The sequence below is a fragment of the Corvus moneduloides genome, chromosome 5, assembly GCF_009650955.1.
Source record: "Corvus moneduloides isolate bCorMon1 chromosome 5, bCorMon1.pri, whole genome shotgun sequence".
NCBI lineage: Eukaryota > Metazoa > Chordata > Aves > Passeriformes > Corvidae > Corvus > Corvus moneduloides.
Window position 1 is genome coordinate 12,435,029 of NC_045480.1, and position 27,064 is coordinate 12,462,092.

General features: G+C 42.1%; 2 protein-coding genes across 6 annotated transcripts in view; one reads left to right on the forward strand and one right to left on the reverse strand.

Moving 5' to 3' along the window:
• CRMP1 (collapsin response mediator protein 1) overlaps positions 1-17,834 on the forward strand; it is a 50,557-nt gene extending 32,723 nt beyond the window's left edge. For both annotated transcript variants that reach the window (XM_032109961.1, XM_032109962.1), the window contains exons 7-14: positions 1,454-1,522; positions 3,530-3,650; positions 4,729-4,885; positions 9,119-9,260; positions 10,868-11,038; positions 12,261-12,440; positions 14,954-15,119; positions 16,792-17,834. In XM_032109961.1, the coding sequence (XP_031965852.1) occupies positions 1,454-1,522; positions 3,530-3,650; positions 4,729-4,885; positions 9,119-9,260; positions 10,868-11,038; positions 12,261-12,440; positions 14,954-15,119; positions 16,792-16,883 (1,098 nt within the window). In that variant the 3' untranslated portion in view covers positions 16,884-17,834. The remainder of the gene's footprint in view (positions 1-1,453; positions 1,523-3,529; positions 3,651-4,728; positions 4,886-9,118; positions 9,261-10,867; positions 11,039-12,260; positions 12,441-14,953; positions 15,120-16,791) is intronic.
• Positions 17,835-23,566: 5,732 nt separating this feature from the next.
• The window catches only part of EVC (EvC ciliary complex subunit 1), a 50,535-nt gene continuing 47,037 nt past the window's right edge, over positions 23,567-27,064 (reverse strand). For 3 of the 4 annotated variants that reach the window (XM_032109960.1, XM_032109958.1, XM_032109957.1), the window contains 3 exons: positions 26,828-26,921; positions 25,536-25,644; positions 23,567-24,521 (listed from right to left, as the gene is read on the reverse strand). In XM_032109960.1, the coding sequence (XP_031965851.1) occupies positions 24,440-24,521; positions 25,536-25,644; positions 26,828-26,921 (285 nt within the window). In that variant the 3' untranslated portion in view covers positions 23,567-24,439. The remainder of the gene's footprint in view (positions 24,522-25,535; positions 25,645-26,827; positions 26,922-27,064) is intronic. The other variant, XM_032109959.1, reaches the window with a different exon arrangement.

A 27,064-nucleotide genomic window follows, 5' to 3' on the forward strand; every position in this document is an offset into this window, starting at 1 on the left:
CTTTCTCTATGCTTTTATTTAGAAGAATTATTTGGATAGTGAAAAGAAAGCTGCCTGCACATAGGTTTTTTAGGACTGTTCTGTGTGAAAATACAAATTTGATCTTGTCAAACAAATATTCTAGTTTATTAGCACTATCAAATCCTTTTACAGTGGCCTTTTATCATATGATCTGATTTTATTACTTCCTTCAAGATGCAAGTCTGTCCTACTTTGTGTATCTATTCTGTGTCAACTTGCTATTTTTTATATGGTTGTAACTTCATTTTATTGCTGTATTTTAATTATCTGACATCTTTAACTGGCACTGTTCGGAGCTGGTGCATTAATGATCCAGAACAGCTGTTTTTAAGAATACCTTAAAAAAAACCTTATGTTTTTCTAACCAAAATGTTCTTACACAGTCAGATTAATATGTTCCTGTTACTGCCTCTTCAGCCTTGATTGATTGCAGTGAAGGCTAAAGTATATATGAATTTTACCTTGTTCAGTTTTACTGGAGTATGTTGGTAATGTGTGAGCTTTTCACCCTCAGGGAGCTGGGATCAGATATTTATTAGTTGACACATTCAAATATGTTCAGTAACTTCATCCTGGTCTCTAGGGGACATTTGTCTGTGTCACAGAGCCATTACATCGTTGAGCTGGGCTCATTAGAGCCCTGTGGGCAGGGCAGGCCAGGGCCAGAGGTACAGCAGCAGCTCTGGTTCCACTCCTGCTCTGCTGTCAGGCCTGGACCCACCTCAGATGAAAAGGGGTTGACCACCAGTTTCTGCAAAAAGGGAAATTTATTCCAACACCACTGTTCAGATTTAAATTAAGTGAAGCTTTCTGTCTATTTAAAAATAAATTATCTCACTGCTATGAATCTGGATAGCACAGAATTTTTTTTCTGACAAACCCCTATTGGTCCTGAGATGGGCTTTTTGATGGGGACACGGTGCCCTTGCAACTGGAGGGCACTGTTTTGCTTTATAAAATCATAATTTTAGTGATTCACTGTGTAGGAATAAAGTCTTAAGAAAACTCAAAGTGTCAGCAATGGTGAAAGTTTGAGAAAGTGCTTTGTGGATTGCAACCAGGGAGGAACTTGAGCAAGTAAATAAGGAATGGCAGGCTGGAAGTACCCATAATTACTATTTAGTGTATTGGTTGAAGCCCATTCCTTGGGCTGGTGTTGTGGTGTCAAGTAGGACTGTCTGGAAGGCAGAGGAGATTTCTGATGGTGCAGCTCAATGTCTTGGGGCACAAATATGCTCAGTCACATGGCAGAGACCAGTGCTGGCTGTGCTGGTGTGGCGTGGGTCCAGTTTAGAGCCAGTGTTTTCAGTGTTCCGTGGCTTTTGCAGTTGCGTTTACAGTGACACTAAAAGGGGCAGTCAGACCTTATGGCTGTTGATCTCCCTGAGGACACCGCGTGGAGGTGGGTCAGCATTTATCCCTTATGTTGCAGGAACAAAAGCGTATTCTGGAGATGGGAATCACTGGACCTGAGGGACATGCCCTGAGCAGACCAGAAGAGGTAAGAGACTTCGCTCATTTTGTCATTTGTGGAAGTATTTTGTCAAACACGTGGTGTCGGTGCTTGGCTTCTCTATGTGCAGACAATGGATGGGTGCATCAGGGAAGGCAGCAGTCTGCTTCTCCCACTGCCTCTTCCAGTACTACTCAAAGTCTGAAAAGTCCATGTCCTTTCAGCTTGTTTGTTTGCCTGAAAAGCCCTTTGGATGCTGCAGCAGGTATACATTCCCTTAGTCCAGGGATAAACATGTCCTTGTACATTCAGGCGTCTCAGCTCCTGCTGCCCTGCGCACAGGTGTCCATGTAGTTTTTAAGTGTGACCTTTTTGTTTTGATTTGAGGTGACAAAAAAATGGGCTTATCAGGCTAAAAATCAGCAGTGGAGCTTGAGGGTTAGGTCTCAGAGTAACTGCATTTATTAAAATGCTTTGGGTGAAAACCTCCTATGAGATGCATGTGCACATCTATACCGTGCATATGCATACACCCACGTATAGATCTGCTTTCATGCTGGCAGATATATTGGTGTCAGAAATGCAGGCTGTAGAGATGCAAATACATGAGAATGGAAAGATGCTGTGAGGCAGCTCATTTTATGCAACTCCCTTATAATAAAATCTGGGCCCTGGTTTGGATCATCTCAGGCATCTGGGAAGGGTTTATTTAATGACAAGGAAAATGTGGAGACGTGAGAATGTCCCTTAATGTACACAGCTCAGACCGTTAATGGGATGTGGAGGGCGGTAGTGGGAAGTGACTGCTTTCCTAGAAGGCTAAAGAGACACGGTCCTGGGGGTTTGAGGCTGAACTTCAAGAGATTGTTGTGGTTTGCAGATCTTTATTTAACTTCTCCCCAAGGCAAAAGGAATCAGCTTAATTGGTCACATTCTTCTATTGAACTGTTTATGTACTTCTTCATTTTGCTGTTCAACTTCTACTAAAAATACTCTAAAAGGATTGAGTTGTTTCTTTTTAATGAGAATAAGGGCCTAAGGAAAATCTGCATTTGCAGTTTCCAGAAATGAATTTTTCTCAGCTCTAGTGCTGAGGTACAGAGGCTCTGCTCTTCTAAAGGTGCATTTGGGGTTTCTAGAGCAAATGTTTTGATACAAGTCCTAGGACAACCTGAAGCAGTCTGATGTAAGGAAAAATATTTTACAAAACTGTAAAAGATTAAGCCATGTGGTTTTGGAACGCCGAAGTTGCTCAACTTTTCTAGAAAAACTTGCACAGAAATTTCTCTACCACCGAGTCACTATTTTCAGTTATAACAGGGTTTTTGGTATTAAAATGCCAATACTGTGAGTCCATCTGGGAAGGATCTGGTATAAAACTGATGGCTGGGGAAAGGAGTCTCCAGAACTGCTGGGAAACACTGCTCCTCCATCTGAAGATGCTTGCTTTGTGTGCCTACGTCCCAGATGGCTCCCTTGGAGGAGATTGCCTCTATGCTTGCTGACAGTGGGGACTTACTGGGCGCTGCTTCAAAGGCTTCTATGGATTATGGGCTAAATTCAGTCCATAGTGCTGAAGCTGCTGTTTGAGAATTCTATACATTCACTGTCACCGTTATGTAAAGATTAGGGTAAGCTGCCGGAGAGAGTTCAGAGTTTGTCTCCGAGCAGGGGCAAAGTTTTCTTGCTTTGTTCTCCTTCCAACTGCAAGGGTAGGAGTCTGAAGAAGGAAGGTGGGAGGGAGGTAAGGAGGAGCTGCATAAGCTGCTTGGACATGACCTTTCCTGGGGTGCAGGGAGCCAGAGAGGTGTGTTTGTGCTGGGGCAGCTGTACCCTGCTAGTGAGTACAGCCTGGCTGTCGTTACTGCTAGTGCCAAGTGTTTGAGGTTGGGTTAGCTCCCTGTTTCCCAGCGCTGTGTCTCTCTCTCTATGGAAAAAGTAAAATCAACCCCTGGAGAGTTGTTGTTGAACAGTTAGAAATATGGCTTAGTCCTCCAGTTCATTTTTTCTTCAGACCGCTTTCGCAGGTAAGTTTTCCCTCCTTGTTTTGCTCAGCTTGAAGCAGAAGCAGTTTTCCGTGCCATCACGATTGCCAGTCGAATAAACTGCCCAGTGTACATCACCAAGGTGATGAGCAAGAGTGCAGCTGATATCATTGCACTGGCCAGGAAGAGAGGTAAGTGACTTCCTTTGCTCCCCCAAACTCTTCTTTTTGTTGAATAGAAGCTGAGTGAAAAAACCTGTACATCTTGACCCAAATGACAGGCTATAGGGAGATGTTACCAAAGAATGGTAGCACCACCACAGACTAAATATTTATCGCTGGGAAGGATGAGGGGAAATCCTTTAATATTTTTAAGTTGAGGAGCTGTTCCCTCACACTGTCCTCTTGAAGACTGAATTGTAACTCTTCTCTATATTGTTTTCCCTTTTGCTCTTTTCCTTTAGTCTGCTTTATCTCTGTTCATGGGAGGGTGATACTTAATTCCTAATGGGATCTAGCACATCCTCCATACCAGTATTTCAGGTTGTCGCACTCTGAGATGTGGCTTGGGCAGTGACCCTGCTGTTAGAGATGCTTGGAGCTCTCTCCTGGCCTTGCTGCTGGAAGCTGATGCCCTCTGATGTACACTGCAGTTTGGCCCCGCTTGCTGGGGCTGTGGTGGGATCCAGGTTACAGAGCACCCAAAAGGGCCTTGTGAGCCTAAAGGCAGCTGCTTCCAAAGCTGCGTTTGCAAGTCAGGGCTGTTCTACTTGCTGGGACTACAAAGCTTGTGAGCAATATGGGAAAGCCAAAGAGCAAATTATTGTCTTGATATTTGTATTCTTGGAGGCTTGGAGTGTGCTGCTGGGGACCATATGCTGCTATCTGCTGGTGCTGTGCCCATCCTGGGAGTAGTAAAAAGGCATCTGTCTGCTGAAGTGATCCACCATCCAGTGCACTCTGAATTGGAGCAACAGAGAGAACATGGCTGTGATTAAAACAGTACAAATTAAAAGCAGGTCTGAACTGTCTCCTTCTGGATTAGAACGAAAGATTTGTAAATAGGCTGATCAAAAGCATGTAGAGCTCAGAGAGACTCCTGATTAATTTTTTATCATACAGACAAAGCCAGGGCTGTTTAATTTTCTAGGAGCTGTGCTAGCCATGTAGCAATGCGTGAATTATACATGGCTGCATGCAGCAAGCAGTGTCATATGCTGAGGAGAGAGTGGGTTGTAATTAGTTCCTGTATATCCTTGCTTTCTCCAAGGTCCCCTTGTTTTTGGAGAGCCGATCACTGCCAGCTTGGGGACAGATGGGACACATTACTGGAGCAAAAACTGGGCCAAGGCTGCAGCTTTTGTGACCTCACCACCTCTGAGCCCTGACCCTACCACTCCAGACCACTTAAATTCGCTCTTAGCATGGTAAGACTTCCTTTTTTTTTTTTACAGGCTGATGGTGAGGCAAGTGCAAAAGCCACATGGGATGAAGCATCTAGGGATCAGCCTGATTTCCTTTAGACCAGTCTCATACATGAAACAGCAGAGAAGAGATATAGAAAACCAGGGATAGTTGTATCCTCATGCTTAGGATGTCAATCAAGTGAGCAGTCATGGACACTCCAGTTGCTGGTTGGCTTGACAGAGAGGCTGTTGAGGAATTAACTATTTTTCTTTCTGCTTTTCAGGTGATGCCTAGTTATACAACTAGATTGTCAGGACTTCAAACTGGCTTTCTTCCTAGTTCTCAATTTTCTTTAGCTGAATTGTTGATATATGGTGGGATGGCATCCTCACTGTCCAGCATAAGCAGCAGCCTGGTGGATAGACCCCATCTTTGAGAACAGACTCAGTTTTAAGCCCCAGTCATATTTGACAAGCACAGCTCCTGAAATGAGGGTTGTTCCTGAATACAGAGATACCTAGAAACAAGAGCAATTTCTTGGGGCAATTTATGTCAAAGCTGGTGCAGGGCTCTCTACTGTGAGTTCTTCTGAAAATTGGCTTGTCCTAAACTAACTTGTGGTTGTAGCAGAGTTCCATCAGTTTATCTCCTGCATATTGAAAACTTCTGACTTGGTAGTTTGCCTTCCATCTGGGAGGGACCAAAATTGTACATGTTTATTTGTGTCCAGTTCTTGCAGCCTTGTTATTTTTAGCTTGCCTTGTGTCTTTACGGGCTCCAGGGTCCTCCAGCTGGAAGACGGCAAAGATAAGTGGTACATGCAGAGCAGGTATGTCAGGAGAAAGAGTGGATCACAAAGGACACTGTCAGGGACTTGGGTGGAGACAGCTGGAGACTGAAGGCCATCACTTGACAGGCCAGGGATGTGAGCTGACTGCCTTCAGGTTGGCAGGGAGACTTTAATCACTAGATAGGTGAAAGGAATGTGAACAGCAGAGGAAGAAGTGTCTTTCTCATATAGAAAAGAAGATATCAGCAATGCCTTGCCAGAAACCCAGACTGTAAACCCATGTCTGAAAGTATTTCCTGCTTGTAGCCAACTTCAGCTTAAGCAAAAGACCGTCTGCTCTGAAATGATACAAAAAATTCACAGCTGAAGCCCCACCAGGATAGATTGCTAGGGCTGGAGTGAGGAACTCAACTTACCATTCAAATCCTTATTTACCTTCCTGTGGTGGCACCCACCTCACCTGCTGCCTCCCCTTTCTGGGGTTTCCAGTGCTCTAGACAGAGCAGTGGAATTTGAACCTTGAAAGTGACCATCTTTAGAGCAGCTGCCTGGGAGGTGGGTGGGCACACACATGTGACAGGAAGATGCCATCAGTCAGTGCCACATCTCCCCTTGCACACGGTGGGTCAGGCTGTGCAGCCCACCAGAGCCCACCCATGCTTTAACTCAACTGCTCTAAAGATGCTGCAGTTGAGCTCTGAGTTACGTGTGGCTCTGGTAAGAATACACAGCAGCTTGTTCTCTTCTGGCAGTCTGATGGCAAAAATGTTTTTCCATAAATGAGCTTTTTGTTCCAAACAAGGACCCAGAAAAAATTACTTTCTTGGTCTGATTCATCACTATCAGCACTGTAAAGGGTGAAGCTCACTGTGTGAGGGTAAGGCTGTTAGCCAGCACATGTAAATGTGTATCAAAATGTTTGACTCTTTACTCTGTTAGAGTGGCCATATATGCTTTCTAGAAGAGAGTCCCAAAATAATAGCATGTGGGTCAAAGCAGATTAGCTAAAATAGCAAGAACATTTTTAGAATTGAAATCCAAATAATGACTTTTTAAAACTAACATCTGAAAGACAAACTGAGGACTTTCAGAAGTTTTCATTATTCTCCAAGCATGCAAAAATGGCTTTTTTTTTCCAAATGGCTTAAAGATCTTAAATGACAGCAGCTTAGCCTGCTTTCAGTTTTAATACTTTAAATCTATAGTGTGAAACTAAAAAAAGAACCGTATATTTTATCAGTCTGCCCTGCATTTGTGGGGAATTTTATGCAAGTTTGATGGTGAAGACAGTATTTCACATTTCTATTGCACAGCTGATTTGGATACCAATATTTTACATTCATTAAAAAATCCTTACAACATCCTTCCTCTGCAAGCACGCAGCATACTGCTTGTGCCCTTTTCCACAGAAAATGTTGATTTTCCACTGGAAAGCTGAATGTGTAAAACCCTATCATGTCTCACGGGATTTGCAGATTGAATTTGCCTCATGAGATTTGGTCCTCATGTCATCTGTGGGCCATGAACCTGAGTTAGCTGTGTTCTTCCATGGTGTGCTGCTGCATTACTGCAGCTGTGATGTGCCATCTCTTGTGAATCAGAAATGTGAGATGTTGGTGCTACACAGAAGATGCAACTTGCCATGAAAGCCTTGTTTAAGGGGAAGAATAAGATGACAAGGTATTGATCTGGCATTTAGTTCATGATGATCCCTTCCTGTCTCTCATTTTTTAGTTGATGTGATGCTTATCCACCATTTGACAGTAGAGCGTGTCCAGACAGTAGGAGTGCCCATGGGGTTACCCAGGAGGTGATGGGCAGCTCTCAAGTGACACACTCCAGTTTCAGAAGTCTTCTGTTGATTTGACTGGGGAGTGCAGTTCATGTCAATAATGTCATTAATGTCAGAGGAGAGGGAATATGGAGTTAAGAAAGCAAGTCTTTCTTATCTTTCGGGTGCAGAAATTAGTAGTGTGCTGTTAGAAGCACAGCATAACCTCTGGGAAGTGGGCAGTGATACAGGGCCTGGCTGTGACAGTCAGGTTTTCATGGTTATATCAATCAGAGAGCAGAAAGAGAGAGGCCACAGGAAGCTTTGCTGATGAGAAGAGCATCAAAAAGGAAGAAATGGCATTGCTACCTTCTGACTTTATTGTTATATTAAAATAAATGAATGTTTAACTGATGAAATTGGCTTAATCCTTTGGAGTAACACCAGGCAGTCATTAATAATCAGGAGTAGCTAAAGCATAGCGGCCTTTTCTGTACTGAGTTCATGGGTTTGACTTCTGCTAAAAACTGGATGGATGGCTTGTGAGCATGGTGAAGAACCAGAAGAGAGGCCAAGAACTCTTCTCTGTCAGCAGTCATTAGGGGTGGCAGCCCAAAAAATGGCATTAGAATTATTCATGTATGACACTTTTTTCTTCTGTACTTGGCTATTTGTTAGCTTTCTGGATCTAGATTTGTGGACCAGAATCATTCAGTTGTTTCAGAGCTGGAATTTACATTATTGGTTAAAGGAAAGGATGACAGGCTCTTGGGGACATCACCCTTGTGGAGTGATGGAAGAGAAATTATAGTGAGTTCTAATGTGCTTGCCTCCTGTAAGCTTAATCAAGAGCTAAAAATATCACATTTCCTGTGGATATTGGAGAACCTTCTTTTTTGTCTTTCTATTTTTGCAAGATTCTGCATATTGATTATGTTCTTCCTCCTTATTCCTGGGAGCAGCTGTGATCCAGTTCTGCTCTCTGCAAAAAAAAAAAATTTCTCTAGGCTGAAAACCCCAACTTCTTAAATAAAAGCATTATTAAATGGTAGCTCTTTTTGCATTTTTCTCTGTGCCTTTTTCTGTGTAAAACCCTTAAGTCAGATAAATCCAAAGCATGTGTTTGACTTGCACTATGCCTTTGTTGTTTAATTAGAAAGCTACCGGATAAAAAAGTTTCTTTTTTTTCTTGGTTCTGTTTTGGAAGGTCAGATGAGAAGTATTTATGTAAGTTTTGTAAGAAAGATACATGTGCAGGAGAGAAATGAACACAGGGGAACATGTCTGAAGGTCATGACTTTGCGTTGTGAAATTTGCCATTATTTTTTAAAGTGGTTGTGAATTAATTTATCTTTAGAGTGGCAGATATTTCATACAAGCTTCTGATCATTTCCTTAATCCTGGAGTAATCCTTTGTCCTGGTTAGTGGGTTTTTGCCTGATCTCTGTTGATAAGCAGCCTGGAACCAGAGGGGGCTGTAATCCAGGAGTGCAGGGTGCTCCTGGGAGAAAGTGGAGATGTCCAGTGCCATTGTTACTCTCGGTGATCTGTAGCCAACGTGGAAAGGCTGTTGGCATGATTTACAGCCTGTGTCTCTGGTGTGTAGGCTTGAAAGGTCCATTCACAGCCTGTCTGAGACCAAGGTCACCTTGGTGATGTCTGGTCTAAACCTTCTGTGTGTTAACTCCACAGTGGGGACCTGCAGGTGACGGGAAGTGGACATTGCCCCTATAGCACTGCCCAGAAAGCCATTGGAAAGGACAACTTCACTATGATTCCTGAAGGGGTCAATGGAATTGAGGAAAGGATGACTGTTGTCTGGGACAAGGCTGTAGTAAGTAATTACGTACTTTTATAGACTAAAAGAAAATGGAGTGTTGGCTGAATAATGAAAGCCAAGAGACTCTTGGCCATTGCTTAAGTGACTTTCTGATATATTTCTGAGAATTCCCTGAGAGAATGCTACTGTGAGGTGAATTGCTTATTTCAAAAACCTCTTCCAGTTTTTTAAACTCAGGGCTGTGTTTCACTTCTGACACTGCAACAGTATTGTGTTTTATTAGACCTGAGGCTTCCCAGACTCCACTGCTCTATTTTCCCATTTGTGTCAGAGCGGATGCTTCTGAGAGATGTGGTATCTGGAGCAATTTAATGGTTTTGAAGTGGACCTCATATAAACGTGATGAATGGATTGTTTGAATTTGGGAAGTGTCTCATCGTTTTTGAAAAATTACAAATGGATGGCAGCCGAGCCTGAGGCTAAATGATGAAATGCTTTGAAGGAGAGCGTTGCACGTAATTCATACTGGCATACTTTTCAGTGGAGTGCTGGTATAAGTCAGGAATTTTTTGATGGTTCCATGGATTCTAATGGATAATGATATTCTCCCTCTATTGTCTGTCTCCACATGCAAACCCTGCACACTCACACACACTCACTGCATTGTGCTCCTATGCACATTGCAGACTGGGAAGTGGCAGTATTTACAGTGCTCTGATGAGCACTTCTCCCAGACTGTATTTCATAACACTTTATTCAGGGACAGCTATTGAGATGCCAAGCACAGAAGCAGCTTCAGATACCTGCCATGTAGGAGCAAAGCAGGAAACCAAGCAAAGCACAGCCAGCTGCTGATATTTTTCTTTTGTTACTCCCTCGGTGGAAGGAACTGCAGGAAGGGCTGCAACATCAGATTTACAGGTGGTAACTTTCAGTCCTGCACCACTGAGTAGCTTGTGCTTTGAAAACTTTGTATTTTACCGGACAGGAAATAAGTGTGTATTTAATATTAAAAGGCTTGGCACTGTTGTTCTTTAGAACATTGTTCTTGCTCATTGGCAGGGAAGACCCCAAAATACTGAGAAATTAAAAAGCTGTTCTTACAGTTGCAATTACCATCACTGACTGTATACCAAGTTCTCTTGGTGATGACATTTCTCCAGGCAAGGACTTTATCATTGGTTATATTACTTAGATGTATAGGTCTGACAATAATAATAATAGAATGGACTTAATTTGCAAGAACTGTTCACAAAAGTGTTGGAATCTTGATCTTTTGTTTCATCTCATAACACTCCTATAACTTTCTCCATTTTAAAATTGTTTAAATATTTAAATGGAAATTACTAGGACTAGTAACAAAACACACTTAGGCCTCAGTGTGTAGAGAAAGGGACCTCAGATAGCTGAGCACCTTGGTGGTATCATGTGCACTAAGGTTTCCTTGGCTGTCCTTTGCAGTGCCTGGAGAAACACACTCATTTATTTGAAACTTCCAAGTAAAGAGCTGTATATAAAGTCCTGTGTGATACAATCTCTGTTTCATGCAACATCACCATTTCTGTAAAGTCCATGCCTTCCAATATCTCCCTGACCTTTCAGTACTCTGAATAGTAAATCCTCATTTCATAAGCATGTTTTGCTCAAATCACGTTTTTTAGGCCACAGGCAAGATGGATGAGAGCCAGTTTGTAGCTGTCACCAGCACCAATGCTGCCAAAATCTTTAATCTGTACCCAAGAAAAGGCCGGATTGCTGTAGGATCGGATGCTGATGTTGTTATTTGGGACCCTGATAAGGTGAAGACTATAACAGCCAAAAGCCATAAATCGGTAAGGAGAAAATGATAACCAGCAAGAAAAAAGGAATGTCACTGTTGCTTTTCAGCTGTTGACCTAAATCTTGTGAACACCAATAGCACAGGATACAGAAGAGTGGGGTATCTGCCTACTCCTGTTCTGAAATAGGTAAATGTTTCAGGACATGAGAGTATTGAAGTCCTGTGTTGGAAGCATTGGGATCAGGAAGGATTTCTTTTCTCTCTGCATATACCCTTGCATGATTTAATTTTTGCATGCTTGTGGCAGATCTATAAACAGGTGTGAATCAGCAGCTCTGCAGCTGAGGTTAATAAAGCTGTGAGGATAACTTTAAAACCAGCTCATTTTTTTGCTTACCGAAAAAGCACCTGATGTTATAAATTGCATGATTAAATTAACAATATTCTAAACTATGATTAAATTATTTGATAATACAGCTCTAATCAGCTTAATGGATGGGATTTTCTCTTTAATTCCAGAGCTTTGCCACATATTTCTCTGCCCTCAGTGCAGAGTACCAGTGACTGACAGTTGCTTTCATTTTGACTCTGACAGGTTTTATCTTGTCTGTCTCAAAGTTTTTACCTTACTGTGCAGTGCTTTGTTCCTTCGTATTGGGGAATTCTTCCAAAAGTTGTTTTGAAAATCCAGTATAGCATTTTTATATTAAAAAGGAAAAAAACATTTAGAAACCTTCAAAAAGTAAATTTAGGCAATTCAGTTTCTATTTCTTTGTCTTGGGACCTTTCTGTGTTTTCAAGAAAGTAATAACCACCTGCCCTGTCATTCCCATTTAGATTCAGGCTTTCCTGGGCTTTTCTGGGCCTTTTCAGACAGAAACACGTGTGCTGGCCTCTTTGAAATTCATTTACGCAGTCACAGCAGATGCACAGTGGGACCACATCCTCTGGGTATCCAGCAGCTGAGTCACAATTTTCCTTCATATTAGGGCTGTCATACTTCTAAATGCTCTGGGTAGATACAGCAAATTTTCAAAACCAAGTGATATCCTTGATGGAAGATAAAAAACGGAAATGAAATGTCTCATCCAGGAAAATGTGATCAGAAAGATCCTTTAAAATAATTTCATATCAAAATGCATTGCTTTTCCTTCATACAAAACAATTTTATTCACATCTTAATGGCAGTTGTCTAAAACTATGGCTGCCAGTGTACCTATTGTAAGTTACTAATTGAAAGAGGTCTTGCAGTGAATATGTTGGTTGATCCTCAGGCTATTGAGTACAACATTTTTGAAGGAATGGAGTGCCATGGTGCCCCACTCGTGGTCATAAGCCAAGGGAAGATTGTGTTTGAAGATGGAAATCTGCACGTAAATAAGGGAATGGGCCGCTTCATCCCTCGCAAACCTTTCCCTGAATATCTTTACCAGCGCATCAAAATCAGGAATAAGGTAATGTCAGATCCTATTTAATCTTCTTTGTAGCCAAACACTTTTGGAAGCACAGCAGCACATGTTTTTAATGTTATTGTGCTATTATGAGTCCATATCAGATGGACTGTATGTGACTTGTTCAAAAAATGACGACTGAACTCGTTGCAGTTGTGAACTTGTCTAAATTAGTATTAACACCGTGAGCATCAGCAGGTAGAAGATACAATTGCCAGTTGGCATAATTGCCTCATGTCCAGCAATGCCTTATTTGTCAAGGCTTTTGAAGAGAGGTGGAATAGTGATAGAATTTACTTTTAGTTAAAATTCAGGAAAAGAGCAAGCTTCTTGTGAGGGAGGGTTAGGCAGAATAAAAACAGAATTTTAAGTTGCCTACTGAACTGCTACACTGCAGAGAAAAAAGCATGTCAGCCAGAGATTTTCATTATATTGGGCATTTCTGAACTGTTGTTAGTGCATTTGCTGAGCTGTGTATTAGCAGTATTAATGGCTCAGAAAACTTTTCTCTTTTGTCTAATAAAAAGTTTGGGAAATGATGAAGATTAAGACTGGATCACCTCTGGTTTTGAATTATATCAGTGCTTATCTGTTGAAAACCAATTGGCTGTGTACCAGTCTGGAGTTATTTGGAAATTGCTTCTTGTCACTGAGCAACAAAGTCACTGTGCAAGCACAGGTAATGAGAAAAATTGACTGAACCTTATCTTTTCTTCAGCCAAGCAAATAGCATAGGCTGTGAGACTGGCAGCTGAAATTAAGCCTATGAGCAGGTCGATAGTTTTTACTTTTCATCATTTATTATACCAATTCTGTCAAGCTGCAGAAGAAGGGCCTGCACTTCTTAGAAGAAAAGGCACAGTAAAAAGCAAATGCACCTGCAAAACTTTTGCAAAATACCAATTAGTGTTGCATTTTTTTTACATTATCCGTGTAGATGATACAGGCCCTCTCTTCACACTTGCTGTTAAGGGCTTCAGTGCCTGGGAGTGCCACGTAAATTAGTGACAAAGTCATCAAAATAGTGAAAGCAGCACTTTAGAAACAAGTGTCACAGAGGAGTGTCTTGTAGGAGGAGTTTGAACAAAATTACCTGGGCTAAGTAACCTGTGTCTTGTAAGTGGGCCTGGATTTTGGGAGATCTTTGATACTTGGGCAAGGTCTGCAAACAGACAAAGGGACTGATCTTTTTGCTCCTGCAGCTCCCTCTGCTGCCTGCCGAGAGGGACAGCAGATCCATGCCCACATTTGTTTTCCCACTATGAAATTTTATCCACTGGAATTGTTTAGAAAAACCCATTGATGGTTGTATCAGCTGCCATATGAACGTGTCAGTGCACAACAGAGGAATATAGAAAAAACTCGTCAAGCAAGGGACTACAAAACTGAACTGGCACAGGTTGGCAGTATAAACTTATCCCTGGAGCAGGAACAGCAGTATGAATTCGTGCCTTTTGTGGGTCCCTGGAAGATGGATTCATTGCTGTGATTGGCAGCTGCTCTCTTCTGGGCATTAGTTTTGGCTCAGCCTGCAAGACAGGGCTCTTCTGAGCCTGATGTCTCTGTCATCAAAAGCAAGGGAAATGCATTGATTGCTTTGAGAGCTGGATCAAACCCCTGTGCATAGTGTCTTTCTACACAGTATTTTAATTGCACGTTTAGCCTGTTGGGGAAATTCCTCTGAAACCATAATCTTGTAAGACACAGATTTCTGATCTTTTTGATGGGCTTTGCATTTTGCAATTCAGTGGCTTCAGGTTCTTTCTGAAAACTGGAACTGTTCTAATTAAAATATTATTTCCTAGATTCCTATGATTTTAAGCCCAGTAGAGTTTTTTTTATTGCCTTTTCTAATATTCCTTGTAAGAACCATACAGGGAAAAAAATCTAGATACCTGAAACTGAAATCAGAGCCCACATGACAGATGCTTTATTGACAAATACTGTAATTTGGGTCCCCTGTCACAGTCCAGGGTATAACTGATTTCCTAGTTGATGACAAGAAGTAGAAACTTTTGAAATGTAATTTAAAAATTGCCACTCCTTTTCAATGAGTTCTAATAAAGAGAATGAGATCTACGAAGGGGAGGAGCAGAGGAAATACAGGTAGGAGAGAAACTGCTGCAGTTGGTATAGTGGGTAGCAGTTGTGCTACAACCCAAGTGTGACTCGGCAGCTGAATGGAGAGAGAAGAGCTGATTGTGACTGATCTGATGTAAAATAAACAGGTCAGACCTGTTCTTTTGAATCCCACATCTCCCCTCTGATTGTGAAGGAAGCCTGATAAGGAAATCTCTTGTAATTTTTATATATGTAAAAATGGAGGGAGCAAGCTTTATAATTTCCTTTATATATAAAACAAACTGCACTTTGCTTTTTTACTTGAAGTATAGATGTGTTGCTAATTCAGCCAGTGCAGACTATAGCTCTGTGCTCACTGCTCTCTGCCTACATTATCATTAGGCAGCATTATCTGAGCATTCAGTGTCTGGATTTTTACTCTCCTCTTGTTTTAGGTGGGAGGACTGCAAGGAGTCTCCAGAGGAATGTATGATGGGCCTGTGTATGAAATCCCAGCTACGCCAAAATACGCAACTCCTGCACCCTCAACTAAATCCTCCCCTGCCAAAAACCAGCCCCCACCAATCAGAAACCTCCATCAATCCAATTTCAGCTTATCAGGTAAGTCAGCCTGACTAATGAAAAGCCATGAGTATGGATTACTGGTGATGAATTTAAATTATAATTACTTCTTTAGTCAAATATAAAAGGATTGTATATAGTCATATACATGCATATACTTACTTACGTATAAGTAATACATGTTTTTATGCATTCATTCCCTAGGGATATTTTACATAGTGCCAAATATTCAAAATGTTTGCAATCTGAAATTTTTCTCTGTGTCAATCTTTCAGTATTATTTACCTGGCCCATTCCAATTGGCTGAGGTCTCTGGTTGATGTGACCACCACCACCCTTGGTGGTGTGCACAGCTGATGGAACTTGGGTCTCTTGCAACCCATGAGTCTCAGACATCTCACAGGCTGTATCACCAGCAACTGCTAGACATGGAAACTTCAACTGTCCTTGTCCATGGTCATGAACCACGTGCAGAAGTTGTTCATAAGCAGATTGGAGTATTTCTTATCCTCTGCTCTTGGTGCCCAAAACATTTTCCATGGTACATAGGAAACAGACTGGAAAATCATCCTTTGGGGTTGCTGGAAATAATTCTTGTCATCTGAAGGCAATTACAAGTGTGTCAAATCCTTATTCTTCAAAAGTCTACAGCCGCAGTGGTGAATAATGCATCCATATGATGTTATGAAAGTCATTGGATTTTCTCCCTTGTGGGAGCTGATGGTGGAGTTTTCCTCCCTTACAGATCCTCTCTTTAGAAACTAAATGAAACTTGTGTAAGAAAGTCAAGGAGAGCAAATATTTTAAAAACCCTTCTAATGAGGCGAAGTATATTTTTGCCCATACAAAAATGGCCGCGGTGAGCATATACAAATATATATGAAGCTATACAAAGCAAAAAAGTGCTTAGAAATGTCACATCTTAGTAAAAAAACAGTAATTGGGGTTTTTCATAAGCATCTGAAGCTGTAATTTCACAGTGCCCTGCTGGATCTGGGTACTACCAAGGCATCTAGTGCTACAAATTTTATCTGAATGATGCAAACACAAAATTAAGCAGAACCAGAGTCTAAGGTAACATTTTAAATGACCCTACACATTTATGGTAGTCTTACATTGCCTTTAGGAAATTGAGTGTGATCAGACAATATTTAGCCTGTCGGAAAGCTTTCTGTCCCCTTAAGCTTAACCTTTCAGCATTTAAAATGCAGTTTGAAATGGGTGTGTTTACATCAGCTCAGTGCTCATTTTCTCATGGATTTATGATTGCTAACATCAGATTTACTGAACTGTTGTCCCATGGACTTAGTAGGGACACATATTCTAAGTCAGTGAGGTGGGTTTGAAAAATCCACTCCACACATATGTGTTTTGGGGTATTTTTTGTAGTTGGTAATACTTTCTGTCAGGTCTGATCTCACAAAGGGAACCCAGTCTGTAGGTTGTCATTGGCTCTTCTTCAAGCCAGTGGAAAACAATTCTCCATGTAGGGTGAGCATCAGTCTGATCCTAAACATTTAATCCCACATTTCTCATTGAAGACAGCTGGAGCTAGGCACAGAAATGTGCCTTGAAGGTCTGTTCAGCACTTCAGTCAGGCTCAAGAGAAACCAGCTGATGGTGGTGTGAAGGAAGCATAGCCAGGTAAAACCTCAGTACTGATGGTTTATTCCTTTTCACAGCTTTGTTTTCTCATTTGCTGTTGTTGCAGGAGCTCAGATTGATGACAACAACCCACGTCGTACTGGCCACCGCATCGTGGCACCTCCTGGCGGGCGCTCCAATATTACCAGTCTTGGCTGAAAAATGATGATGGACAGAAACACAAGGATGAAGGATCATGGGAATAATGTCCATTCCCTTCAATATCTGTGTTATTGAGCCCACAGTTTTATTTGGTACTAATGGAAATAAAAACTGAATTGTCTTTTTTTTTTTTTTTGGTTTTTTTTTTTTTTTTTTTGTATAGGAAGAGGTGATAATAGTGTGGTGTGTTTGCTTGGAACTACTTGCCTCACAATTGTGCTTTCATGCCATAGTCACCTTAAAGCATGGTGCTTCCATTGCCCCTTTAGTGACTACAGGTTTTAGCTTTGTCTCGTAACTGAATGATGGTTCCTTTGCACCCTTTCGCTGTATTAGAGTAGTTAATGCATGTTACTGAGTTATTTATGCAAGTTGCATTCTGTGAGTGAGTCCCTTTAGAACACATTGCCAACAATTGACTAGACACAATGCCAAGATTAATGTCTGTATTTGAGAAACACCACCAAAAGCACTAATGAAGGAAGAAAATGGCCATCTGGAAAGTAAGCAGTAGAGTAGTATAGGCAGCTTCTGTTTAATCTTTAATTTATTATAAACCCAAGAAGCACTTCTCTCGAGACACAGAAACTCATCAGGACACGTAATGACAAATGGTCTCCGTAGCACCTGTCTGTTCCCACTCGGTACATTCCAAGTCTGTGTCCTTCTTGTTTCCATTTTAGACAGAGCCATAATTTTTACATACCAATGCCATTGCCACCCCTGCAGGGATTTCTCCACCTGGGCAGTAGTGCTCTCCTTCTGCATGAGATTTTTGGTACTTACAGATAATCCAAGTTGCTGTCAGATTTTTAAAGTTTTTTGTACAAATTTTTTCCTTTGTAATCACATGCATTTTTACTTACTCTACCGTATCAAGATCTACTAGTCGTGGTTCAATTTCTGAATTCAAAGCTTGTGAAATAAAGGAAATTAATTGATGGGTAAGCGTCTTCCTCTGCTTTCCAGTGCTGTGACTCAATGATTCAAAATTTGGAATGGAGGAACTCAAGAGAAATTATCTCTCAGGCTGACATCATGCAATAGAAGGAACCTCCTCAGATCACAAGTGTTAAGTGTATAGGTATGCATATGCATACTATAGCATGATACAGTATGTCTTATTAAACAGAGTAAATAAATGTATTTACTAAAAATTGTACTTACTATTGACTAACATGTACTTACTAATGGTTGGATTCAGTCTTAGAGGTCTTTTCCAACCTTAACAAATCTGTGATTCTGTGACATCGCAGCTGCCTTAGTTTTGCCCAAATGAGACACAAATTAACTTCCTCCCAAAGACCTTTAGGTCTACGTCTTATTTGCCTGAAGTGGTAATTCGTTGCCATCATCTTCATCTTTAGTACAGAACCAGTACCCACTACTCCAGTTTGAACTGAGCTGTATTTGACTTCATTCTGGTTTTCTCTGCTGACTGATCTGAGACAGTGTCCAGGCATGGCAGGAACAGAACATGCTGCAGGTAAGGTGAGGGAAGTGGACTTGAATTCTCTGAGACTGAAGGAAGTATTTCTCCTTGTCTTCTGACCCTCTCACAAACTATGTAAAGAAACCTTATTTCCTGACATTTTTTGCTTGTCTGATGGTGTTGCAGATGCTGTGGGAGGAGGTGTGGGATGCTATGAGATTAAGCAGGCCAGCAAACACCTCCCCTTGTGCTTCTTGCCTTTATCCACACTACAAAGCTGCAGCAGGAAAGGCCTTGCAGCAGAGGGGTGCCACTGGAGTGGTTTTACCAGCTGCACTGCTTGACCACTGAGCACCTGTTGCAGTGGTTGAGTCCACCGCAGGAATGACCAAGGAGCCACAGAGCCCCAAAGCAGTGGAGCTCCGTTGGTGGGCAGCCTCAGAGGTCTAAGACCACCCCCTTTTAACCCTTCAAGTCCATGTTCTAGATAGTTCTCCTTTCCTTGATACCCCACTGGTTCCCGGTTCCCTTATTCCACCCCTCGCCTTCCCCAGTGGTCACTGCCCTGTCACCCCACGTCCTCTCCACCCCTTGTCTCCAGAAGATTGCTCCCTGATGTTCTGCCCGCCCCCGGTGCTGCTCCGGATAAAACCCCGGACCCCTCAGTGTTCTGCGTTCTTTGTCCCTGGATCCTTTCGAGCGGGGACCGCAATAAACCCCTCGGAACTCCATACAAAAGGCCCCTCCCGCCTCTCTGTTCCCGGCGACGCTGCAGGAGCTGTCCGGCTCTGTGTGTGTGGGTGGCTGCGAGTACCCACCAGCTGCGGGGTGCCAGGGTGTGTCCGAGCGCGTTCCCGCAGCACCCCCGGAGCTGCTCCGACAGGGACGCGATCGGACGGACGCGACGCTCTTTCCACCCCCCCGACTCGCTCTGTGTCAAGCACCCTTCCATCTCACCCATGCAGGAGTAAGTTGTGTTGGCACAGCCCATGTGGTGCACGCCGGGTGCGTGTGGGGCGTCACATTTTGGGAAGCAGACCACCTGAAGCCTGTCATTCTGAAGGCAGTATGTTGTCACCTTCAGCTTGCCTGGGAAAGGAACTGCTACCCTGGAAAAATCCATTTAGGTGAGCTTGGTCTGAAACTTGGCAGCAGAGCTGGTTCGAAGAGACAGTTTTTCCTTTGGCTTTGAGCTGAACCAGTGCAGAAACATCGCAATGCAGTCTGCAGTGAACTGAATTGGTTGCTCCCAGAAAAAGAGGAAAAGAAAGCTTTTAATGAATAATCCCTTCTGCTAAGAATTCAAATTCATGTTTCCTATTGCCTGGAGAGTGCCCTCATCCTCAGGCTTCCTTGCTCATTTGGTGGTTCAGATATTTTATATGATAGAAATTAAAATAAATTGCTCACTTGGTAGTTCAGGTTTTTTATAGGAAGTAAAATAACACTAGCAGAGAAGCCTGAGGACAATGTGCCCTGGAATAACCTACAGCCTAGCAGGTAAGGCAATCCTGAAATGCCAAGTCTCCATCTGCCTTGTCCTATTCCAACCCATTTGCTGTAAGTGTTGACAGCCAGCAACAGTTGTGGTGATGTAACCCTGACAGTAGAAATACAGCTGGTTTGTGAAGCTATGTGGCAAATTTGATAGTGTGAAAATACAGAACTGCTGGTTACAATTTCCTTAGTGCTTTTCTTGCATGCCTTTGTGCAAGTAGCAATGGTTGCTCACCTCCAAACAAAACTTCCACTCAATGTATGAGGCTTATCACACTTGAGGTAGCAGAAATGATAGTTGCATAACTCATGTTGAGATTCCATTTTTCCTACACACTTAACAGCATCATAAACCAGAGAACCTTTTGCCTACAAGCTGGTCAAAGATCCACTGTTAACATGCATTTATTTTTTCACAGTGAAGTGTCTGTGAATAAATATGTGTGGGTGTTTTGAGAGGCATTTCATGGTTCAGTGATCCTGTGTGAACAAGACTGTGCCTGTCAGGTCAATGTGACTCTCCAATGATGTCTCCAAGAAGAAATAGCCTAAGCCCCTGCAGCCTGGCTGCTGCTACCACGGCACTGCTGAGGGGCAGCCTGCAGGAAGCCCCTGGATCCTGGGCTGTGCCTCCCCAGGCGAGGTGAAGGATGCCTCACTCGGGTGGTTCCTGTGCTTCCATCAGAGAGATGGCACGTGCCATCGCTCATGGAGGGCTAAACAAAGCAAGTAAGGGCTGCTTCTCTTACCACCTGGACGCTATTTCATAACAATGTCCCTGCCCCTACATCACTAACCTGTCCTTAAAAAAATAAAATGCTACCAGTAAAGAAAATGTGGGTTAGCCAGTGATCCTGAGTGCATGCTGCAGAATAGGAAACTGCATTGCGTTTGCTCCCTTGCAGGAACACCAAGCTGGGAGATGTTGTGAACTTGGTGGGGAGCTGCTGTTATGTCAGCTACAGCTGGAAGCAGTGCAGAGCTTTCAGGCTTTCTGAATAGCCAAACTTCTAAATATCTGGAGCCAGCTACGACCTTTCAACACCTGATGTAGCTCTAATGATGTAAAACTGGCTCTTCCCTACTGCTATTTGCAGTCTGCTTAAAAGTATTCCCTATGACCAGCCTGGGAAATACTTTTGTCAATCAAGTGATGTGGAAGTGAAAGCTGGATCCATGGATTGTTTTCTGAGTGTATTTTGGGCCAGTTTGTCTTGTGTTACATTTTGTCTGCTACCAAAGCAATGCAGTTACATGTTTAAATTCTAGTGTTTGTAGCAAAGCCTGCTAATTATGGTGCTAAGACTGTACTAAAACTGACAGCTATCCCAGCCTTTAAGTGTTTCTCTTGGCAATATATTGGTCTTTGTCCTCAAGAACTAAAATCTCGGACTAGACCAGATCAGATGACCATCTGCTCTGGGTTCCAGTAGCCAACACCACAAGCTTGAAGGAGGTCAGAAGAGCAAGCAAGCATACAATGCTAATCCTCCTCAGAGTGTTTACATGATTCCCAGTGCTTTGTAATTTCTTGAGAAGCAGCAGCATCTCTCTAGCTCTCAGTGAATTTTTCTGCCATGCATTTGCCAAGGTGCTTTTAAACCCAAGTAAAATCCTGCCACTAATGGCTTCCTGGAGCAAGGAATTGCACAGCTTAATGCACAATGGCAAAGTTGATCTAGTTCTCTTGGCATCAGCTTTTCTTGCCATTTAGACCTGGCATGGTTCTCAAAGACCTCACACAGCAACAGCCTTACAGACCCAAGGGAGTGGCAAGCAGAATTCACTGTAGTTTGCCATGATTTCATCTTCTTGACATAAACATTTGTCCAAGGAAAACTCTTTAGGGTACAAAATATCTACACAGATATTAATCTATCAGTGCATCTAAATATACAGTGGCATTAATAAAACTAACCTACTAATGTAGGTGTTACATTAAAAAAAAAAATTAGAAATATCACAAATCTGCATGATAGAGACAACTGCATAATTAGAACATCAGTCTGGAATAACAGTGATTTAATTCAAGTTGTATTTTAATCCTGTGTAGTTGTCAAGGAGCTCTAGGTACAAAAAAGATGTGTATTTTCATTCCAGGCTCAACAGAACATTGGATTCTGCATTTTTGATGTTTTGCGTCAGGAAGTGCCCACAAATTCAGTGCTTGCAGCTGAATTTTCACCTCCCTTAAAAATTCAGGGATGTCTGAATGTACCATGCTCTGTTCCTTATTTCCTTCCCTCTGCACTTACTACTAAGCTACCAGTCCTTGTTCATCTACTCTTGGTAAAAAAATAAATCTCATTCATCTAAACAAACTGACTTTAGGATAGTTTTTCATCATGGTTGTGATGAACTTCGCACAAACTTTCCAGATAAGTTTCAGTGATGGCAGTGAGGGCTGTTGGGAGGGGATGTATGGGAAATAGAACAATGTTACCCTCAATGCTTAAAAATAGAAGGAAAAAGGCATGACATTTTTCCCTAAATTTCCGCAGGATTTTTGATGTAGAGCATGATCAAAGTTCCATGTTATCCTTTCCAGAATAAAGAGAGGGTGCTCTGTAGTTTTACACTATAAACTGAGTATTTTGAGCTGCGACTGGTGCCTAGGTATCCCATTTTCCCCCTGTTCTGAGTCTGTGATTCTAAAACATAACATAAAAGTTCAACAGCGTTAACTGCAAAGCAACTGCTCTGAGCTTTGTTTTGCATTTTCTGCACTTGTTTCTTGGTCCAGTTAAACTGTCTTGTTCAGTATCTGCCTCACTGACAGGCAGTGATGGCAAGTGTCACACGATGCACATCTGCACATGACATTTAACAGGAACTTGGTGCATCCATGGAGAAACTCAAGGGGACTGAAATCACTAATGGAGACAAGAGTAGCGGGTGTTTTGACAGGAGATTGCTACTGTGATTGTGGGAGAAAAGACAGGTGGGTAGAACCTCCATGCCAGGAAAGTCAGGCACATGGAAGGCTGGGAGGTGCTCGCACCCGGACCTGGGGGGACTCGGGGGATCGCACCGAGCACAGGGACCCTCCCTGGCTCCCTCCCGGAGCTCCCTGCCCGCCACCTCCACCAGCGAGGGGATGGCAACACCGCGGGCTGCCCGGGAGAGGGCACTGCTGCCCTGCTTTTGGGACAACCCGAACTTGGTTCTTTCCTAACGGAGGGAGAAAGCTCTTTAGGCCCTTTAGCCAAAGCAGAGCAGCGCGGAGACCCCACGCGGGTAACCAGAAACCCACTCGGGTGGTCAGAGGCCCGCTCGGGTGATTCTGCTGCACCCTGGGTGTGACAGGAGCCACTGCTGCGCTGAGGGGTTCAGAGCATCGTTGGCTCTGATGGCAACAGCTCCCTGAGCCATGAGTACAGAGAGCTCTGCAGAGTGAAACGCGTTCCATTCAACTGGAATACGGCGCTTCTGTTACAAAAAAAAAAAAAAAAAAAAAAAAAAAAAAGAACAAGCAGCGAACCAAAATGTCCAGACTGGGAAGGCAGAGAGACCATAGAGCCAAAGTGCTGAAATACCAGAATCAAAAGCTTGAAAGTGTACAATTTAGAAATTCTTGTTTACAACTGAGATGAAAATAAACCATTTAACATTGGTGTGTAACAGGCCTGGTGAACTCGTTTGTACAGCAGCAGTTTTGTCTGAGGCAAACTGCATAACTGATGTAGTACTCTCCATCCTGCACCAAAAGACAACCTTTTCATTAGCAAAATATATGTTTATTTTCAAAAAGCCACTTCATGAAAGCTGTAGGATTGCTTAAGTGGGGCAATTTATCACCCAATACAGGTGCTCTGTACAGCCAATAAGAATTAACTGCTTTGCATAACAAGAATTCCCATAGGAAACATAATGAGCATAACAAAGTATATTGGAAACAAAAGGGTGCACTTAAGGAAGAAGACTAGAAACTGAAGTATAAAAAGCGAAAGAGTAAAAACCAGTTTTGTCTCACTTTTCTCTGTAAGTAATAATTTGAATTCTGAGACAAAGGCAGAGAAATACATATACAAAAATCTTTGTACAAATTTTAAAAAGCATACATAGGACTGGAAGCACAAAAGTATAACAAAAGAGAGACCAAATATCATCTTCTGATGTACTAATACCATCTGAAGCCTGTTTACATATTCTTTACATTTTTGTCTCTTTTTGTTAGGGCAAAGTAGCAATCACAAAATATCAAAGACACAATGTACCACAGCTCAGGCTCAAAAGTCAACAGTACATCAGTATTGTGATGAAACCTTACTGAGACACACCGACCTGGGCCAAGTGTGCATCTGCTCTTCTAAAAGCTCACTTCCCTCAGGTTTATTCCAAATCTAAAACTGTCCTCCCTGCATATTACCCAAGCAATCTAAAAGAGCTTGTAGTAAAGACTTCCTTGTTCCCCCTTAACCAAAACCAAGAGGGAATGTTTTATTAACAGCTAAAGGAAGTTGAGACTGATTCTTGGTCTGCAGCTAAAAAAGATTTATGGGTTATTATTGATTTTCTTTGCTGTTCCTCAGCAAAGCAGCTCAGTAAGTACCTATAGCTGCTGAGATTCCCCAGAAGAATGCTTTGGTACACTGTGTTCAGACAGCTCATACAAAGGCTTTTACTACCTACTGCCTTTCTTTTTTAACATCTTTGAGCTTTTCCTTGGTTCAGTCTCCCCTTCATGTGAACTCTGTGACATCTCTCTGAAAGAATAAATAAGAAAAAGAAAATTGCAGACAGTTTTTAAGATGCTGTACTTCCCTCTTAAACTAAATTAATTTTGGTACAAGAAAGGCACATGCTGTATAACTTCTGCATTCACTGTTTTCAACTGCCTCTGTTGAGGCTGCCAAAATGAAGTTGCAAAAAGATAAACGTTCCTTTGTTGGGTCCCTGTTCCCTACACATGTATCCCTTGTTGGCTGTGGGAAAGGAGTGTGTGAAAAGGGCTGATGCCATCAGGGAAAGGAGCCATCTCCTCAAGTCAGTCCCAGGCTGAGGTCACTCAGGGGATAAATACTTTTCCCCAAAGGCCTACGGCTCCTGAGAACCAACTGTTTGCTTTGCCTGTCAGCAGGATTTTCTCTGCTCAATATATCAAGCCCCAGCGACCAGCTGGCTGGTTTGATCTGCCCGTAGTAATCAGCTGGCATCTTTCAGGTTTGTAGCCATTTCTTCTCCTCTAGTTAGCACCCAGCATAAGCCAACTGAAACATCTATCACGAAAATCATTGTGAGAGCTGCTACCCTCATCAGCCAAAGACTGGCGCTTGCCTTTGTTCCTGAAATAAAGGTGGAAATTGAAAGCCTAAATACCACAGACCATATTTTGCTACATTTCAGCCTAATGCCATTGAATTCCCTTGTCTCTGCTGATTTATGCTATCTTTGACTCAGGTTTAAAAAAAACTAAATAAAGGAAATTTGGAAACAGTACTTCTCATTTCCCTACCTTTAATCAAAGTTATTTATAAAATACAGAGCAGCACAGACAAGCAAACACAGATGAATTTGCTAACTTTAAAAAAGATTATGGGAGAAAAAAGGTTAAGTACATGTGAGAAGTAAATATTACAGAAGCTCAGCTAGTGCAGACATTATGTTTTGAGTTTGATTGACATACCTCCTTATGAAGTAGATTTTGCAGTTTTTGTATTAAAAAAAGGATTTTTTTATAAATAGCTTTTCACATACCACATTTTTTGTCTCTAATGTACCTGCATAAGGCAGAAGTCATTCCATAGGGCTCTTGAATATTTTCATGAGAATCTTTTTCTGCTGATTTGGGTGACTGGAAGGTCTGTCTTTTGGAATTTGTTTTTTCACCTGAATTGCCAAATGCATGTGGAGTAAAAAAAAAAAAGATCACATGGAGTAAAGCTTGTTTGGTTTTGATTAACCTAAAGCAAAAAAATACCCTCTAATGCTTCATACATACCTATCTATTATTCCAAGGAAATCACTCCACTTTACATTAGACTAGCATACTGCTTTTTTTACCATTGGTTAGTTCTCACACAGCAGACCCTGAACTTCCAAACTAGCTGAACACTGAAGTAAGATTCCATGTGGTACAACAGTTGAAAGCCCTATCATATATTTTCTTAGCAAGTAACTGGTAATGGCTTTTTATTACCACCAAACAGAAGAAAAGCCAGTTCATATTTTCGAGTGATTTGAATCAGAACAACATGATGTTAGAAATTCACTGCTTTTAGGGCCCTAACTAAGCTTCCACATGTGTCCGTGTGGTCATGGTGCCTACCAGGGGAAACATTTCTGCACACTTGAGAAACAACAACTGGGGAGAGAGACTTCAAAATTGTGCAGGTGAGTGAGTTGCTTTCCCCTTTCAGGCACCCATCTTGCCTTTCAGCATCTTTCAAATGCAATGCCATATTTTTCATTCTGATAATGACAGAAAGATTGCATGGTTCAAAGGATGACACTGCATCCTTTGCAGACTAGGAAACAACTGCCATTCTAAAAATTTGTCCCTAAGTATCTCTTGAAGAATGAATTAGTATAATTTGTTAAAACTACAGTAAATTCATAAAAATAGATCGAGCTTCCTGATTCAGTAAGATTGTACTTTTGAGTATGTGTGCGGGAAGGCAATTCTTCCATTCTACCAGGAGAATGAAAGATGGGTGATTCAACGCTGCTGTTCTCCCAAGGGTTTAGTAATTGAGGTGAGCACAGTAGTTTCTAAAGGACATGACAAAGACATGAAAAATGTTTCGGTTTCAGCAGGGCAAAGCCTTACTGATCAACAATGTGATCAATTAGTTAAAGGCTGCTCTGGAGTGAGGAAAGGTGACACTTGTTTGTGGCTGTGCTGCTGGAGAACTGGGTGACCTTGAAAGGTTCCATTACTTTTCTACATCCCAATTAGGGAAATGGCACTGATGAAAAATCTCTCCTGAAGCTCCAATGTGTTATACCGCAAAATCTGCACCGATATGTGGAATTATGCGGGTTTTTTTGAACAATTCAGGATAGTACTAACCTGCTGGCTTGCTCCTTTTGGAAGGCTTCTTCTTCACAGTCAGTGGAATTCGGGTCAGCACAGCCAACTCACTCACAAAGTCCTGCTCTGCTTCCTGCATGCAAGGACAAAGCAGCAATCACTCAACACAACACAGCTCAGCTCTGGGTTATGTTATTCTACATGTGGCATGACAAAACAGGCACATCACTGCAGAAACACAGGAAACAATATGGCCAGCATCAGGGAAGTGTTCCT